Genomic DNA, 15,669 nt, shown 5'->3' on the forward strand with positions numbered 1-15,669 from the left:
AGCCAGCCAAGCTGGCTCAGGAATTCTGGAAGTCCACGAGTCATAAAAGAGCCGAGGTTGCCTACCCCTGGCCTAGGACATACTTTGGTTCCTTTGTGTCCTTCCAAATGACGGGGAAACCACGCCGCCCATCTTTTTGGCAACTGTGCCATCACAATTCAACAGTTCAATACGACTGCTCCAGGGGCTGTGGGGAGAGAGAGAGAGAGAGGAGAGTGGAAGGGGGGGGGTTGCAGGGAGCTTGTATTTGCTATCGTGAGTCATCCGTGCAGTCAACATTTCATCTTTAAGGCCACATTTCTTGCTTTATTTTTTCAAAGGGGTGCTTCATTTCTTCTTTGCACAACGGCGGAATGAGGATGGTTCTCCATGTTTAATCTCTTTAACCATTTCTGACACGAGGAAAGCCTATTCACTTCCCCACCCCCGCACCCCCAGAAGGTTGGGGCTGTCGAATAGCCAGAAGTAAGGAACAGCTCACTGCACGCCCAACCTTCCTGGCTAATTCCTGGTGGTTGGTAGGGAGGGGCTGTCCTCGCTCACACAGCCATGTGGTGAAACTTGCACGCTGAGATTTCTCTCCCCCACCCCACTCCCCCACCCCCTTCTCTTCTCTCCTCTTCTTTCCAGACATGCAAGATTACTCTGGCAGCCCTGCATGCGTCTCTCGGCTGCGCTGCTGCTGCTGCCGCCGCCTCTGACTTTCCCCTTCCAGATGTTGACAGGCTCCAAACTGAATCGGTGGCAAGAGCTTTGGAAGGTCTCTTTTCCGACCTGCATGGAAACTGAATGGGGGATGAACGGCGGAAGGGCAGAAAAAACCATGCTGGATATTTTTCTGGCACATGGAGGCAATTACCCAGAGCACATTCCAGAGGCGCTGCTTTGAATTTTGAGCAGGTCTGCTTGTCATTCCTGAGTGGGAAGAAGTGAAGGGGGGAAAAAGAAAGGAAAAAAAAAAAGAAAGGAGGGGAAGAAACGTTTTTCTCCCAGAGGCGGAATGTCGGTGCTTTCCATCCTTTTCCTAGGTAAGTTGAAGAATTCTTCCTTTGTCCTTAATTTAATTGGCAAAAGGCAGCCTAAAGTTACCAAAATGCAACATTAAGCGGCAAGGGCTCTGGGAAGGAGAACTGCTGGCATTAAAGTTTGCTGAGCAAGAAGACCATCTGCTTGCAATTGCTTGTGCTTTTTTTTACCATTCTCAACGTTAATGCGAGCATTAAAAAGTTAAAGCCCACTTTTCTTTCCCCCACACATCCCCCACGTAAAGCTCCATTCTTCTGAAGGTTTGAAGAGGTTCTGAGGGGTTGTTGTTGTTTTTTTTAACACCATAATCTGTTAACCAGGTTAATTATTTCGTAAGGACTCTTTCTTTGCCTCTGTCAAACGCACATATAACATGGAGACCGTGGGGTTTTGTGGGGGGTTTTTTTGAGGGGGTGGTCAAAAAAAAAAAATAATCAAATTCATTTGTCTTTTCCCAAACCTGAACAAAAGGCTCGGATCCAATTTATTTAACTTTTGGAGAAGAGTCATTTTGCGCAGGAGTTCATTTCTCCTGTTTTAAAGGAGTGCATTGTTTCCAACTGATACTGTTTAAAAAAAAAGTCTAAATTAGAAACAGATGTGTCAACGTACCAGTTGGAAAGAGGTGGAGGGTGGGGGGGGGGGAGAAGAATGATTGAAAGAAGGGGTGGGAGAGGCAAAAGAGAGAAAGTGAAGAACCAAAAAGTCAACCAGAGAGAAAGAGAGGAAGGTGCAGAGGAGAGATTAAAGATAAAGAGAGTGATATTTTTAAAAAAAAACACACAATGGTTTCATGGAGAGGAAAACAAAGGTTGCACTAAAATCCAGAGGGAAAAATGGCTTCCTGATCTGTAAAATATATTCAGTTGTGAAAGTGTGGCTGCTGCGTTCACATTTTCCATTTGTAGGCGCAGTGGGGTCATCTAGTCCACCCTTAATCACCCTGAAGCATTACTTCTTTCACGGAATATTACACCCATGCTTAAATTAATGGGGCTTTGAAGGGTTCCAGTTTAGCTATATATGGCCACGATGGCTCATAAAGAAGTGAAAGAGAGAATGCCCAGATACGGGCAACCAAATGGAATTTATCAAACTGTGTGATAAACTAGGTTAAGACAAAACAGATGCATTGCAGGCAGCACCTTATGTCAAATAATGCAAGACTGATCATTTGCCACAGCCAGCAATAAATAAAGCAGTTCCTCCTGACAAAAAGAATTACATCTACCAATTATCCATGGCTTTTGCCTTAAAGAAGGTTCTACAAAATGGAGGAGAGGGGGAAAAAAAGATGGAGATAATTATTAAGGAAGGTAGACTGGAGTAAAAGTCAACTGCTCATCACTTGTGTGAGACAATTAGCTGTTGTCTCTTTCGGCTTCTTTCCTTAGATACATTCTCCTGAGGTATGCTATGTGGAATAATGAGCTTCTCCTTCAGTTCTTCTTACTACATTGGGCTGACAAGCAGGCAGCTCCACCAAAAAATTAAAACCATGTATTAGGGCCTCACGAGGGTTGCCAAATCCTGCTCTCTCCACCTCAGAAATTTTAGAATTGACTCAACATCAGACTCGCCATCTCCCTGGGGAAAGCCAAGGAAAGAGCATGTAAAATAAAAGTCCTTGGAGTGTGTGTGTGTGTGTGTGTGTGTGTGTGTGTGTGTGTGTGTATAAACCAGATCATCATCAGAAAAGATAGCAAAAGAAAATTAAGCTGGAAGTTAAAACATGTAAAGAATGGTTGCTAGAACTGGGTATATCTAGTTTAATGAAAAGAAGGGTGGCATGATAGCTGTGTTCCAATATTTAAGGGGTTGTTACAAAAAAAGGGAGTCAAGCTATTCTCCAAAGCACCTGAAGGCAGCACAAGAAGCAACAGATGGAAACTAATCAAGGAGAGAAGCAACCTGGAACTAAGGAGAAATTTCTCGACAGGTTGAAGAATTAACAATTTGCCCCCAGAAGTTGTGAATGTTCCAACACTGCAATTTTTTTAAGAAGAGACTGGACAACCATTTGTCTGAACTGGTAAAGGGTCTCCTGCTTGAGCAGGGGGCTGGACTAGAAGACCTCGAAGGTCCCTTCCAACTCTGTAATTCTGTTAAGCATGCAGGACAATCTAATTCATTAGCCTTTCCTAGTTCCTCCAACCGACATAAGTCTTTTGTCTCTGCCAGTTCCCTGTTTGGGGTCTCTGCTATGAGGAAAGAATCTCAAAGGCAAGAAGATGATAGTGGAACAAATCTAGGGTGGGAATGCAAGTAAAAAGTTGCTCCTTGCAGCAAAACTAAATATGGCACCACAAATAAACCAGCCATCGCTCTTCTTGCAGAAAAGGTAAGGCAGGTAGATGAAGTAAACAGATTTAGGAAAAGGATCCAAATGTCTCCTATGAGGCACTGAAGTCCTGTTCTTAGGATTTGAGGAAGGGTTTGGTTGGCCACTTAAGGAAAGAAGCTGCCAGGCTAACCACAACTAGAAGAATCTGATTTTTGAGGTTTATCTTGCATATAGAATTCTTCCAAAATAGCTTCCGCATCTTGTGATAATTTCAATCAAGGGTATTGATCTTCTTCTTTCAGACAAGATCAAGCAATCTGTAGTCATCTTGTTCCCCCAAACAAGAATCAAGGAACTGAGAAACTAAGCAATGCCCAAAGAATCTTCTGAGATAGCAGGAAGTCAATCCATTAACACATCTGGGAATACAAATCAAATGTATTAATATAAAGGCATATAAGCTATGATCTGATATGACAATTGAGCATATTTTATCTCTCCCGTAGTTTTTAATTAGTAGAGTACTTCAATAGTTATGTATCATCAGAAACACTAGCAGCTATCTCAATACCAGAGACTTATATAGCCAGAATGGTATGGCACCATCTTAAAGTAGGCAAATGTTCTCTTCTTTGAGGCTTAGAAAAACCTCACCTTTGCAAAAGAATACAAAAGGGTTTTAAGAAAAAAAAATCCATAGCAGATTGAACATGCCCAGAGTTCAGAAAACATTGACAAACTTTGGAGGAGATAGAAAACTGGTTGAGAAGAGGAATGAAGTTGATTCTTAATACTCCACGTGCGATATTGTAGTATGTATGCATTTTAAAAGGCCCCTTTAAAAATCATCACTGACTGTTTCCTAATGAAATGTTCCCAATTGATGAAAAAAGAGGGGGGGAATAAACCCAGCTGTATAATAAACTATGGCAGCCTGGATGTTTCCATTAGTCATGACATTTTGGAAGGAAATTAGTAAGCTGTACTTTTAAATAATAATCTTGGGATGTCAAATCAAAAAGGCCAGTTTAGCCACCTTACTTAGAGAGAGAGAGAGGCAGAGAGAGAGAGAGAGAGAGAGAGAAGAGAGAGAGAGAGAGAGAGAGAGAGAGAGAGAGAGAGAGAGAGAGAGAGAGAGACCAAAAGTGGGGGGAAATGTATGGTATCCCAAAGATCTCAGTCAGAACTTACTTCGAAAGGTTATTATAATCTTTTCAGGATTGTTTTATTATTATTATTTCTCAATTCTGTCAACTGCCTGAAAACAGTGCATTCACAAACAAGTATTTCTGATTCTTTTTAACAATTATCTTGCATTTTTATTAGGACCATTCATAACAAAGCTGAAACTAAACTAAATCCAGGGCTTTCTTTCTCATGGAACGCTCAGAACGGAGTTCCGGCACCTTTTTTGGATGGAACTTTGTAGGGTAGGCAATGTGTGAGTTCTGGCACCTTTTTTCTTTTAGAAAAAAAGCACTGACTAAATCAAATGACGTTAAAAACCCTACTTATAAAAGTGTCTCTCATTTCCAGCTTTCCTTCAGAATTATGTAAACTAGTAGTTTATCATATCCCGGACACGGTATATTGCAATACTAATGGTCTGAGGGAAGGTATGACAATTGGATTTCAGCTGGCATGTATACAAAGCTCAACTTGAGAAAATAAACAGAGATTTCATTCCTTGGCTGTTTCTTCTTCGTAGGGATGAACTACATGGGTGGAGATGCATTCTTTCATTCTAGCCAGATGTATGACCCATACTCTGCTGCTATAATATAACCCACCCAGCCAAGGACGTGTGGTTGTTTTTTAAAGCAGCCTTGAAAGAATATTAATGGCTCTAGAAAGGATTCACACAGAACAAAATTCTACATTACAGCAAGGAAGCAGAGCACTGAGGTGGCCTTTGTCCTACCCCAAAGAAAATATTGGTAGTTGAGTTGAAATGTATAATCAAATATTCCTTCTTTCCTCCCCACCCGTCTGACCCAAACGCTTTTAAAATATATGTTTTCAGCCTTGAAGGCAAATCACTTTCTGACTCATTTAAATCTAGAGGGTGGGCAATGGGGGCTTGGGGTGGGTGGGTGGGTGGGTGGGTGGGGATGTTAATTAAGCTGCAAAGGAAAGCTGCAAAGCCCAGGGACTGTCATTGTGAATGACTTCCAGGGCCTTTCCAATTATTTCCTACCACAATTCCAAAGACAAGAAGGAAAGAGGCTCAACTTCTCTAGCGTCAGGCTGTAGTCGTTGGAGCATTTTCTCCCTGGAGCAAAAATAAAGGGAGATAATCAGAAGTAAATCTTGTCACTGAGCATATCTGGGATGACTCCAAGCAAGGACAATCAAGGAAGAGTAAACTAGAAGGATATAATGACCAGGGTGTGGACTCTCTTTGTGTGAAGTCAATCCTCTTTAGCTGGCGACCTTCAGTTTTGCAATTCAGATTATACATTTATAACACTATAAACGTATAAGTTTATTTATACGTTTATGAATCTTGCAATTTAGATTGTAAGAACCAGCATTGTAGCCCTGTTACTTTAATCAAGTTTTTTTCCCATATGTTCTTCTTTACACAACTGCTGTTTCCCAAAACTTGCACATAGCAATTTTGGGGTCATTTGTTGCAATTCTAAACCACATAACTCTTTCAGCAAAACTAACTTGACTAATAGATCACAACTTCTGCTTACACAACGTCTTGAATCTGGTCAAATTGTGAAGAGAAATGTGACACTAGCTTGGCTCCTAAAACTCTGGGATGCTATCTCAGTGTTTTTTTTTTTCAAAACAAGCTAAACTCTGCCAGAATTGGGAAGGATTAGAGTAGGGAAATCCAAGCTGAATGGAAGAACTTAGTTTTGACATTTCTTCAGACGCCCTTATTCCTCGTTTCTCTAAGCCTAGAATCACAAACTACTTTGGAGCATCCTGCTTAGATACTATCATCCACCTATCCCCCTCAATTTGCTGATAAGTAGGATACTAGAAAGAGCATAAAGTTGGCCTTGCTAGAAATAAGGGACAACGTCTTTATCTCAAGGATGTTTCCCAAGTGTTTTTATTGCCAAATCAAAGCAGAAACCTCACATTTTGAGATCGGGTTATGACGAAGAAGAGAGAAACAATGCTGAGATTCCCAGAAAGAACAGCTATTGGGGGAAAAAAGCAGGAAAGAGGTGTATTTCAATGGACACGTCTTAGCATGTATGTAATTGCCTTTCCTGGGAACGAGTCCAGCACAGCTACAGAGGTTTGGGATAACAAAGACAGAAAAAGGCTAAATGTTTCTCGTCATACCCTTCCCAGCATTTTAAGCCTCATTCTGCATCCTGTGGTATTTCCATCAAGACACAAAGAAAGTCCTTTTGCTTTGAGCAAACAAGCCCACAAAGGCCGATGATGGACGGTGGCTGACAGGTTTAAGTAAAGTTCATTCCTGGTTTTGGCTCAGAAAATTTTCTATTTACTTTCCCTGTTGTCTGCCATTGCTGCCTGCTTCATAAACCTATATGCCACAAATCCCACAAGCAGAACTACCAAACATAGCCATTTGGTCCCCAAAGGGTCATTTTGAAGCCACTGTACTGTAAGATCCGTACAATAGCAGCACAGTCTACTTATGGAAACTTATCAAGGAGAGATGCAACCTAGAACTAAGGAGAAATTCCCTGACTGTGAGAACAATTAACCAGTGGAACAGCTTGCCACCAGAAGTTGTGGGTGCTCCATCACTGGAGGTTTTTAAGAAAAGATTGGGCAGCCATTTGTCCAGAATGGCATGGGATCTCCTGCTTGGGCAGGGGGCGGGGTTGGACTAGAAGACCTCCAAGGTCCCTTCCAACTCTTTTATTCTGGAGCAGGAGATTCTGGAGATTTTTAAGAAGAGGCTGGAGAACCACATCTTGTCTATGGTTTAATGATGGCTGGGGAATTCTGGGAGTTGAAGTCCATACATCTCCAAGCTGTCAAGCTTTAGATACATCATTGGAGTTCTTCCTAATTTTAGGATTCTATTAACTGTGTAAAATAAGCAACACAAAGTCCACTTAAGGCCACAATCTTGTGACTTTCCACTGTCTTTCCAGACAGCCCAAGGGAAGGAATGCTCATCTAAATACAGACAGGTCCTTTCAAAAGTGACAGAATAACATTTTCACCTATTATACATCACCTCTGATGCTGTTAATGAAATATGGAAAGCAAATAGAAACTTTTTTAAAAAAATATTTCCATTACTACAGTCTTGAATATCTGAGCTGTCCAGAGGGTTAATGTAATCAAATCACTCTTTTGAATAGACTTGCTGAGTCGATTTGATGCATCAGTCAAGACAGAAGCTTTTCAGTTGATTCCAAAGGTCAGAGTCCTTTGGATATGCACATCTGAAATCTGAAATCTAATCTTAATCAACATGGCACCATGATTTAGCTGCAGGCCCAGACTGGACTGAATGGACTCTTCTGCTGAATCAATAATTAGAACTGATTTTTTTTTAATTCAGTTTGCAAATTCACTTCAGTCATTCAGATGAAATGACTTTCATCTGATTATTCCCAACCTTATTAGATGTTCATTTTACAGCAGTTGGTAGAAATATGTCAAGAACTCTGTCCAACATCAACATACTTTTTGCATTTAGCATAAGTACAGTATGGTTTTAGATAAAGGGAATAATTTTCAGCCTGGCAAATCCATATTTTCCCCACTAGTGACCTAAACTTAGGATGGCAACAGCAAGACCAAAGTATTGAACAAAGAATCTTGTGATAACTTAAAGATTAATCTGTTTATTCTGCCACAAGCTACCAAGGAGTAAAGAGCTATTTGTCACTATTTGGTGCAGAAAATAACAACTAGCAAGGGAGATGATGCAGAGACCAAGAACCACTGCAGAAACTCAGTGAACTAGTAAGGGGAAAATTGAAGGACTTCAGCATCATTAGCGTGGAAGCAAATGATCCTATAATGTACATTAAGTCTGCCATTAATTGCTTGGACTCATCCTTCAACTAGAAATACCCTGATATAGCTGATATTGAAGTAAAGGCATGCCTATTTATAAATCAATCACTAGAATAAACAGAACACATCCTTTTCCAGTTGGAGGTTTTTCCCAGTTTTTTACAAGGGCTTTTGATCATCTATGGAGAACAGATTCAAATGGAATATAGTGAAATCAGGGAAAGAAAAGTCTCTTTGGAAGCTATATGAATTGTTAGTCAGGAACGCAGTGGTGCCCTTGAGACTAAAGAGACAATAATCAACACAGAATCATGAAAACACTCAAGAAAATAACCTAGCCTACGCTGTGTGAACTCTGGACTCTTTGGAGATTTGGCATGACATTGCACAAATATCTCTGATTCTTGTGTAAGTACAAATTTGCCAAGGCAAAACCATTTTTGATTTATTCATTCTTCCAATTTCCTGGAGCCACTTCCCTCTCTTGGGTTTGCATTTGCAAAGATATTTTTTTTCCTTCCAAATTATGATTATTATGTTAACTGAAGCTGCATTCTCCCTCTCTGGAGAAGCTTTCCAATGAAAAAGCTCTGCAAGAAGACAAATAAAATTCTCTAGTGCAAAGGAACTAAGAAATGCCGCAATTTGTCAAAACTATTCAACTTCTCTGTTATAAACAGAGGGGTCCTTTTAAGAAGAAATATTGCAGGCATGTTTAACACATCAAATTTGAGATAAATATTAGAACACTGGATGTCCAAGTCAAAACTGGAGATAGGAAAATTAGCAGATGCCCCCTTGCCCATTTCCTACCTTTATCATTTTTTTAGATCCCAGACCTCAAGTTCAATGTGACATATAAGTTTTTTTTCCACAACCAATTTGTTTTTCTAACAGTCCAGTGAAATTTAAGCTAAGAAATATTGATTTGCACCAAAAGTATCAATAAGCATCATGATTCAGCAACATCTTCCTTCAACACTTTAAACATAACACCCATGAAGGGAACAATTGGAAGAATGTATGAACACAGATTTGCCAAGATGAAACTCTCACCAGCTCAGTCTCAGTATAAGAGTTTAGAAGAACTCAAAACTCAAAAAAGAATCAAGATCACCTAGTTAAGAGTTAATACCACTCTGTAATGCCTTGGTAAGACCACATTTGGAATACTGCATCCAGTTGTGATCACCACAAGGTAAAAAAAGATGTTGAGACTCTAGAAAGAGTGCAGAGAAGAGCAACAAAGATGATCAGAGGACTGGAGGCTAAAACATATAAGGAACGGTTGCTGGAATTGGGTATGTCCAGTTTAATGAAGAGAAGGACGAGGGGTGACATGATAGCAGTCTTCCAATATCCCAGGGGCTGCCCCAAAGAAGAGGGAGTCAAGCTGTTCTCCAAAGCCCCTGAAGGCAGGACAAGAAGCAATGGATGGAAACTAATCAAGGAGAGAAGCAACTGAGAACTAAGGAGAAATTTCCTGACAGTTAGAACAATCATATAGTGGAACAACTTGCCTCCAGAAGTTGTGAGTGCTTCATCACTGGAGGCTTTTAAGAAGAGATTGAACAACCATTTGTCTGAAATGGTATGGGGTTTCCTGTCTGAGCAGGTTGGACTAGAAAACCTCCAAGGTTATTCTGTTAAAACTCTAGCCACTCTTTTAGGGCACTTTGACTGCTCCTAATTGAAGACAACATCCAGTTATATATTTGGGATTTATTTGACCCCAAAGCAACATGACTAAGAATCCTTTTTACTTCCAGGTTAAGTCAACGGTGCTTATAGCACAGTTTCAGTCAACAATGGTGTCCTACTTCTTTCCAAAGAAAATAAGCTATATTCTTCTTATTCAGTCTAGCTTGGTGTAATTTGCATCTTATTAGGAGGAAATAATTCATATACACATACAGTATTTCCATCTGTCCCACTCCTAGGATATTCCACATTGATGAGAAGAATGGATCATGACCTTTGTTCCTTGGATACATCTTTTCTTCTCTTCTGGCCTTCAGCCTCAGCAGAACGTACGGGCAAAATATTTTTAGACTCTGGTGGCATCCTGGCCCTAAGAGAAGAGACCTTCTCTATTTTGGGAACATGTCATTTCTCTGGAGTATTACCGTACTGTCACTGGGATGTTGCAAAATCGCTATAGGGTGCTTTGCAAATTAGCAAGTCTCGTTTCCCAGATATTTGCATATATAGCCAAAAGGTAAGCTTGAAAATGCAAAAAAGGAGAAAAATATAACAGACCTTCACCCTTCTAGCCTCTGGAGAGGGCTTTAAAAGCGAACTCTTCCCCCAGACATTGGAATCGGGCAGGGCTTCAACGCAGCAATGATTGTTGTTTTGGAAAGTGTGGCTTTAGGGCACAGGGTGCTGTTGGTTGGTTTGGATGTTGGGCTTTTTATGCTGGCTTTTTTATATTTTGTTGTGGCTGCTATGAACAACCCAGAGTTAGGGCAGAAAAGATGGGCAGCTATGTAAGTTCCCTAAATAAATAACCAAACTATAAAATACTGTTTTAAGTACTGCTGCCCAGGACAAAGCTGTGAAAGGTTTTATCTATTTAATATTCCTACGTATATTTGTAAAAAGAAAAAAAAACACCAGTGCACTACCTAAGTTCTTTTGCATAATATTCCACTTATATTGCTCCATATTCGTTATAAATCATATAAGGGACACATAATGAATTAACACAGTGCAACGAGGTTACAATTCCAAAGGGCTGCTAAATTATCTCCAGAAATTAACACCTTTTATGCAGATGAGCTTTGAAGGTAAAGAAATTAACACTCAACCACACAGCTCGACATTGTTTTGGTGGTGTCATACAATTCAGATGACAGGATTATTTTTGAGAAGTATAAAAAGTATCTATAATAAAGATACATCGCTAATAAGTGCTCTTAATGGATATTGTTGAGGAGGTTGGGAGTTGCAGTTCATTCTTTAAATTTTTCCTGTATTCCTATTTGTCCTATTTTCTTATTCCTGTTCTTGGCCATTTGTAGAAGCAACACATCTGTTTTGAAGATGAACCGAATTGCATGAAAAATTGTCCTTGTTGCTTTAAATTGTCCTTTTATTTTTCTCTGCTGTCACTGCCAGCAACAATAAGCATCAACCCAGAGGTCACATTGTTCTACAAGCTATGGGTACCTGCAACTGTTACATGAACTTGAAAATATACAGAGATGTATATATTGGACCGTAAAAGGTTGCTGATACCCACTTTCATGTGAGCTGCAAAGCAGGCAGTTGCTTGCACAACAAATCAAGCTTACTGCAATCTGTAAACCCAGATCACATATTAAACTGAAGGGGGGGGAGAATATGGAAGATGAGAAGAGAATCTGAAAATAAGATGCACACAGAGAGACAGTGGTTAGCACATCTGCCACACAGATGCAACCTCAGTTTCCCACCATGCGGCTGTTTAGGTTCCAGTGCGAGAAATATTCTCACTCAGTAGGATTGTTATGAGGAGAAAATAGAAATAGAACATAGGTGTAATAATAACAAGAGGAGAAGATGGTTAATTATTGGGCCAGGCTTGTAAATCTTGTACCGTGGGACTAATTCTACCAAAGAAAACAATCTAAACATGCCAAATCAATAATAATATTCAATAATATTCCATATTTCAAACAGCTTAACCCACCTACGGGTTTCTAAAGAGTTCTGAAAGTCTTCAAATCTTGAAACCCACCAAAACATATTGGTGACTTTAGTTGGTATAAACTCCTATTTAGAGAAGAGAAGTACTGTATTTTTAAAAAAGTACAATTAAATCCTAAAACCACTTCTGTTTCCAAAATGTACCCAGGGAATAATACTGTAATTTCAATCCAGTCACATGTTATAATTGAACATGCTTAATATCCTTGTCTATTAATAATTTTCATGTTTGTTGCATTGAAAAGCTAAGGGCCTAGTTATATGAGAATCAATGTTATTTTTAATACTTTATTAGATATCTCTTAATGACTATACAAATTAAGTATTGTCTGCTCTACAGTGCACCACTGCCTTTCATTCTTTTTAGTGATTATGTGAATGAGAAAATATGTAAGTCAATCAATAACTCTATGAAAAAACATTTTCAAAAACCTCCATTTCAAGTAGCAAAACACTTTTCACCAAATAAATTATCCCTCCATTCTTGCCTAAATAATATTTTTATTTGCTTCACTGGAGATAATTATCCATCCCTTCCTCTTTCATGATGTGTTTTCAAATCCTCGAGAAACAGAATCCAGATGTTTCAGTCTGGAATAAATATGTTCCATTGTTGCAGGAAATGGGTATGGCTAGACTAGAGAAAAGAAGGACTAGGGGGGACATGATAGCAGTCTTCCAGTATTTGAGGGGCTGCCACAAAGAAGAGGGTGGGGTCAACTTATTTTTCAAAGCACCAGAAGGCAAACCAAGAAAAAATGGATGGAAACTAATGAAGGAGAGAAACAACCCAGAATTAAGGAGAAACTTCCTAACAGTGAGGACAATTAACCAGTGGAACAGCTTGCCACCAGAAGTTGTAGGTGCTTCATTAGTGGAGGTTTTTAAGAAAAGACTGGACAGCCATTTATCTGAAATAGTATAGGGTCTCCTGCTTGAGCGAGGGGTCGGACTAGAAGACCTCCAAGGTCCCTTCCAACTCTATTCTGATTGATTTCAAAACTGCTATCATATCTCCCTTCCAGCCGTTCTGAAGTTAAACATACCCAGGTCCATCAACTCTTCCTCATCGGGTTTAGGCACCCATCTTCTGAGAATACGTCTTTGTCTTTTTTTTAAACTGTGGTGCCCAAAACCAGACAGACTTTTTCAAATAGAGTCTCACCAGGGCAGAGTAAAGTAGAATTATTTCCCATGAGGTAACTCTGTACTTCTTTTAATGCACCTTAAGGCTGAGTTTGCCGTTTTCACAGATGCATCACATTGCTAGCTCATTGCTCTTGGGGTCACCCAGATTCTTTCCTGCCCGTGGCTGCCAAAACCAGATTTTTTTTCATCCTATACTCGATCTAATTAAATGCATTAAAAACATCATGCTTATACCTAGTGTTCAGAACAGATCCCTGCACACCAAACATTAAACAAGCTGCCTGCACACATCCACAGGGTAGATGGAATGTTTTTATATATAAATTTTTTATCGCTGTAGGGTAAGTGCAATGTGAAGGACGTGGAGGCCCTTGGCCTGTTTCCTTTTCATATGATCTCTAGATTGCACACCGGTTCTGCTGAAATACAGTTGATTTAGTCTTCTGCATGTCTCATAATAGAAAAATGCACAAACAAGCAGACTTTGGCGAGTTGCACTCAGCTGGGAAGACGTCTGCTAGGATTGCGCACAGATTCCCGAGTTAAAATCCTGAACTGGGTTTCTTTTTCATTTTGTTTGAACAACCCTGCTGTGAAGTTTAGCTTGGAGAGGTGGGTGGGTTTCCCTAGGGCAGGGGTAGGCAACCTTGGCTCTTTTATGACTCATGGACTTCAACTCCCAGAATTCCTGAGCCAACCATGCTGAGGGGAAAGGGAGAGTTTCCAGGCTGAGCCATGCGGGCTCAGGAATTCTGGGAGTTGAAGTCCACGAGTCACAAAAGAGCCAAGGTTGCCTACCCCTGCCCTAGGTTAACATACATAGGCAATATCAGAAAGAGATACCTTTTTGTTTCCTTCAGCGGTTATGCGTATTTTTACCCATATACCATTGACACCAAGTGTGTTTAGTATGAGCGCCAATGAGTTTGAACTTGTGTGGCTGTTTTGGCAAGAACAGAGCTGGAATTGGAAGTGGTTGGACAGGATTCTGACTCCACAGAGCATCAGACAAGCTAATTAAGCAGAAAAGGGGGCTTCTAATGCTCACAATCTTGAATGAGCCCTTGCAATCCTGAAGGCTGTCAAAAGGAGAGGTTTAGCATGAGGTATGGCCTGCTGCCTTCTACAGGAGCCCAAGATCTGGATAGGACTTGCCAGCAGCAGTGACACCCCAAAGGTCTGCTTAAAGAAATCTACAGAAGTTGTGAATTTTGTCTGTTGTGCAGGATTGTCCCAGGGGACATATCCTCCATTGCTCCACAAAGCAGAATCAGAATCAATGGGAAGGAGATGCAAGTTAGACATCAGGACAGTACAAGAAGAGAGCGGTGGAACAAGTGGGCACATGAAGTGTGAATTCTTTTCTAGTGCAGCCAGGATGATCATGTATCAGAGAATCATTTTACATTTTCAGCTGAAGTCAATTGGTTTCTGATCCTGGCCCTAATTGCCAACATCCCTGGAAACTCAATTGAGCGCAAAGCCCAAGAAACCATCAGAGAGCGTTATTAAAAGTAATTGACATTAAGATGACCTCGACTTTAAAATCAGTATTTTTGAGAGGAAGCTAAAAGGCACCAGATTCAAGAGCACGGATGAGCAGCTAAGACAACTTTATAATCTGTGGACTTCAACTCCTAGGATTCCTAAACCAGCATGGCTGCTCAGGAATTCTGGGAGTTGAAGTCCACAGATCGTATGGTTGCTATAGCTGCCAATCCCCGTTCAAGAGTGAGCACTTTCCTTACTTTTGTCCACAATACAAGTTGTTTTCCCTCTTGAGTCTGCCAGTTAACAATTTGCCAGGTCAAATTGTGGACCAAGGGAACAGATGCATGAAGAGCAGTGAGGAAGGTGGAGAAATTTAACTAGATGTTGGTGAAAAACAAATATTTAGCAATTCTAAGGGCAAAACTGTGCGTACATGGTGAGCGAATATACCTGACTCAGCCAACTCTTAGTTTATTCTGGGCTGTTTTGACTGTCTGAGGGATGTGTGGATTTGGTGAAGGGAAATGATACATTTGATAAAAATGTAAGGCCACCTACACACTTTGGTCTGAAGTGGCTCAACTTTTTAGATAGTTTTAATGCCGCAATTTTTTTAAAAAAAAATCCTAAAACCTCAAGAAGCCTTTTTCCCCCAAATATACTTAAACCAACAACTAATTATGTTCTGCAGTATTCTTTCGTCCATATAACAAAGAATATTTGTAACTCAGGCTTGAAATACTGTAAGGGGTCCTTCATGCTTTCTGAGCTTGGCTGTTTTCTTGCAGACATTTCATTACCCAAACTGGGAAACATCATCAGTGGACTTATTAACCAAGGATTCCTCTCTTTCATGCATCCTAGCCATGTCTTTGCAAGGAAGCCTGCCCAAAACTTCCATTTGTTCTCATAATGAAAAGAAAATACAATCAAGATAGATTTAATATATGCAGTAACCAAATCCAAGATACGCCACAGATGGAGTTTTCTAAGCAGCTACGCTCACGAGAAAGCCAGCTTGATGTAGCAGTGAGAGCACCAGGCTAGAAACTGGG

General features: G+C 40.3%; 1 protein-coding gene across 1 annotated transcript in view; it reads left to right on the forward strand.

The window, feature by feature from the left end:
• Positions 1-651: 651 nt before the first annotated feature.
• Positions 652-15,669, forward strand: part of CLMP (CXADR like cell adhesion molecule) — a 33,815-nt gene continuing 18,797 nt past the window's right edge. Inside the window, exon 1 of the mRNA XM_083368623.1 lies at positions 652-1,028. Coding sequence (XP_083224749.1) covers positions 1,001-1,028 — 28 coding nt within the window. The 5' untranslated portion in view covers positions 652-1,000. The remainder of the gene's footprint in view (positions 1,029-15,669) is intronic.

Source organism: Vipera ursinii (assembly GCF_947247035.1).
Source record: "Vipera ursinii genome assembly, chromosome: 8".
In the NCBI taxonomy this organism is placed as follows: Eukaryota; Metazoa; Chordata; class Lepidosauria; order Squamata; family Viperidae; genus Vipera; species Vipera ursinii.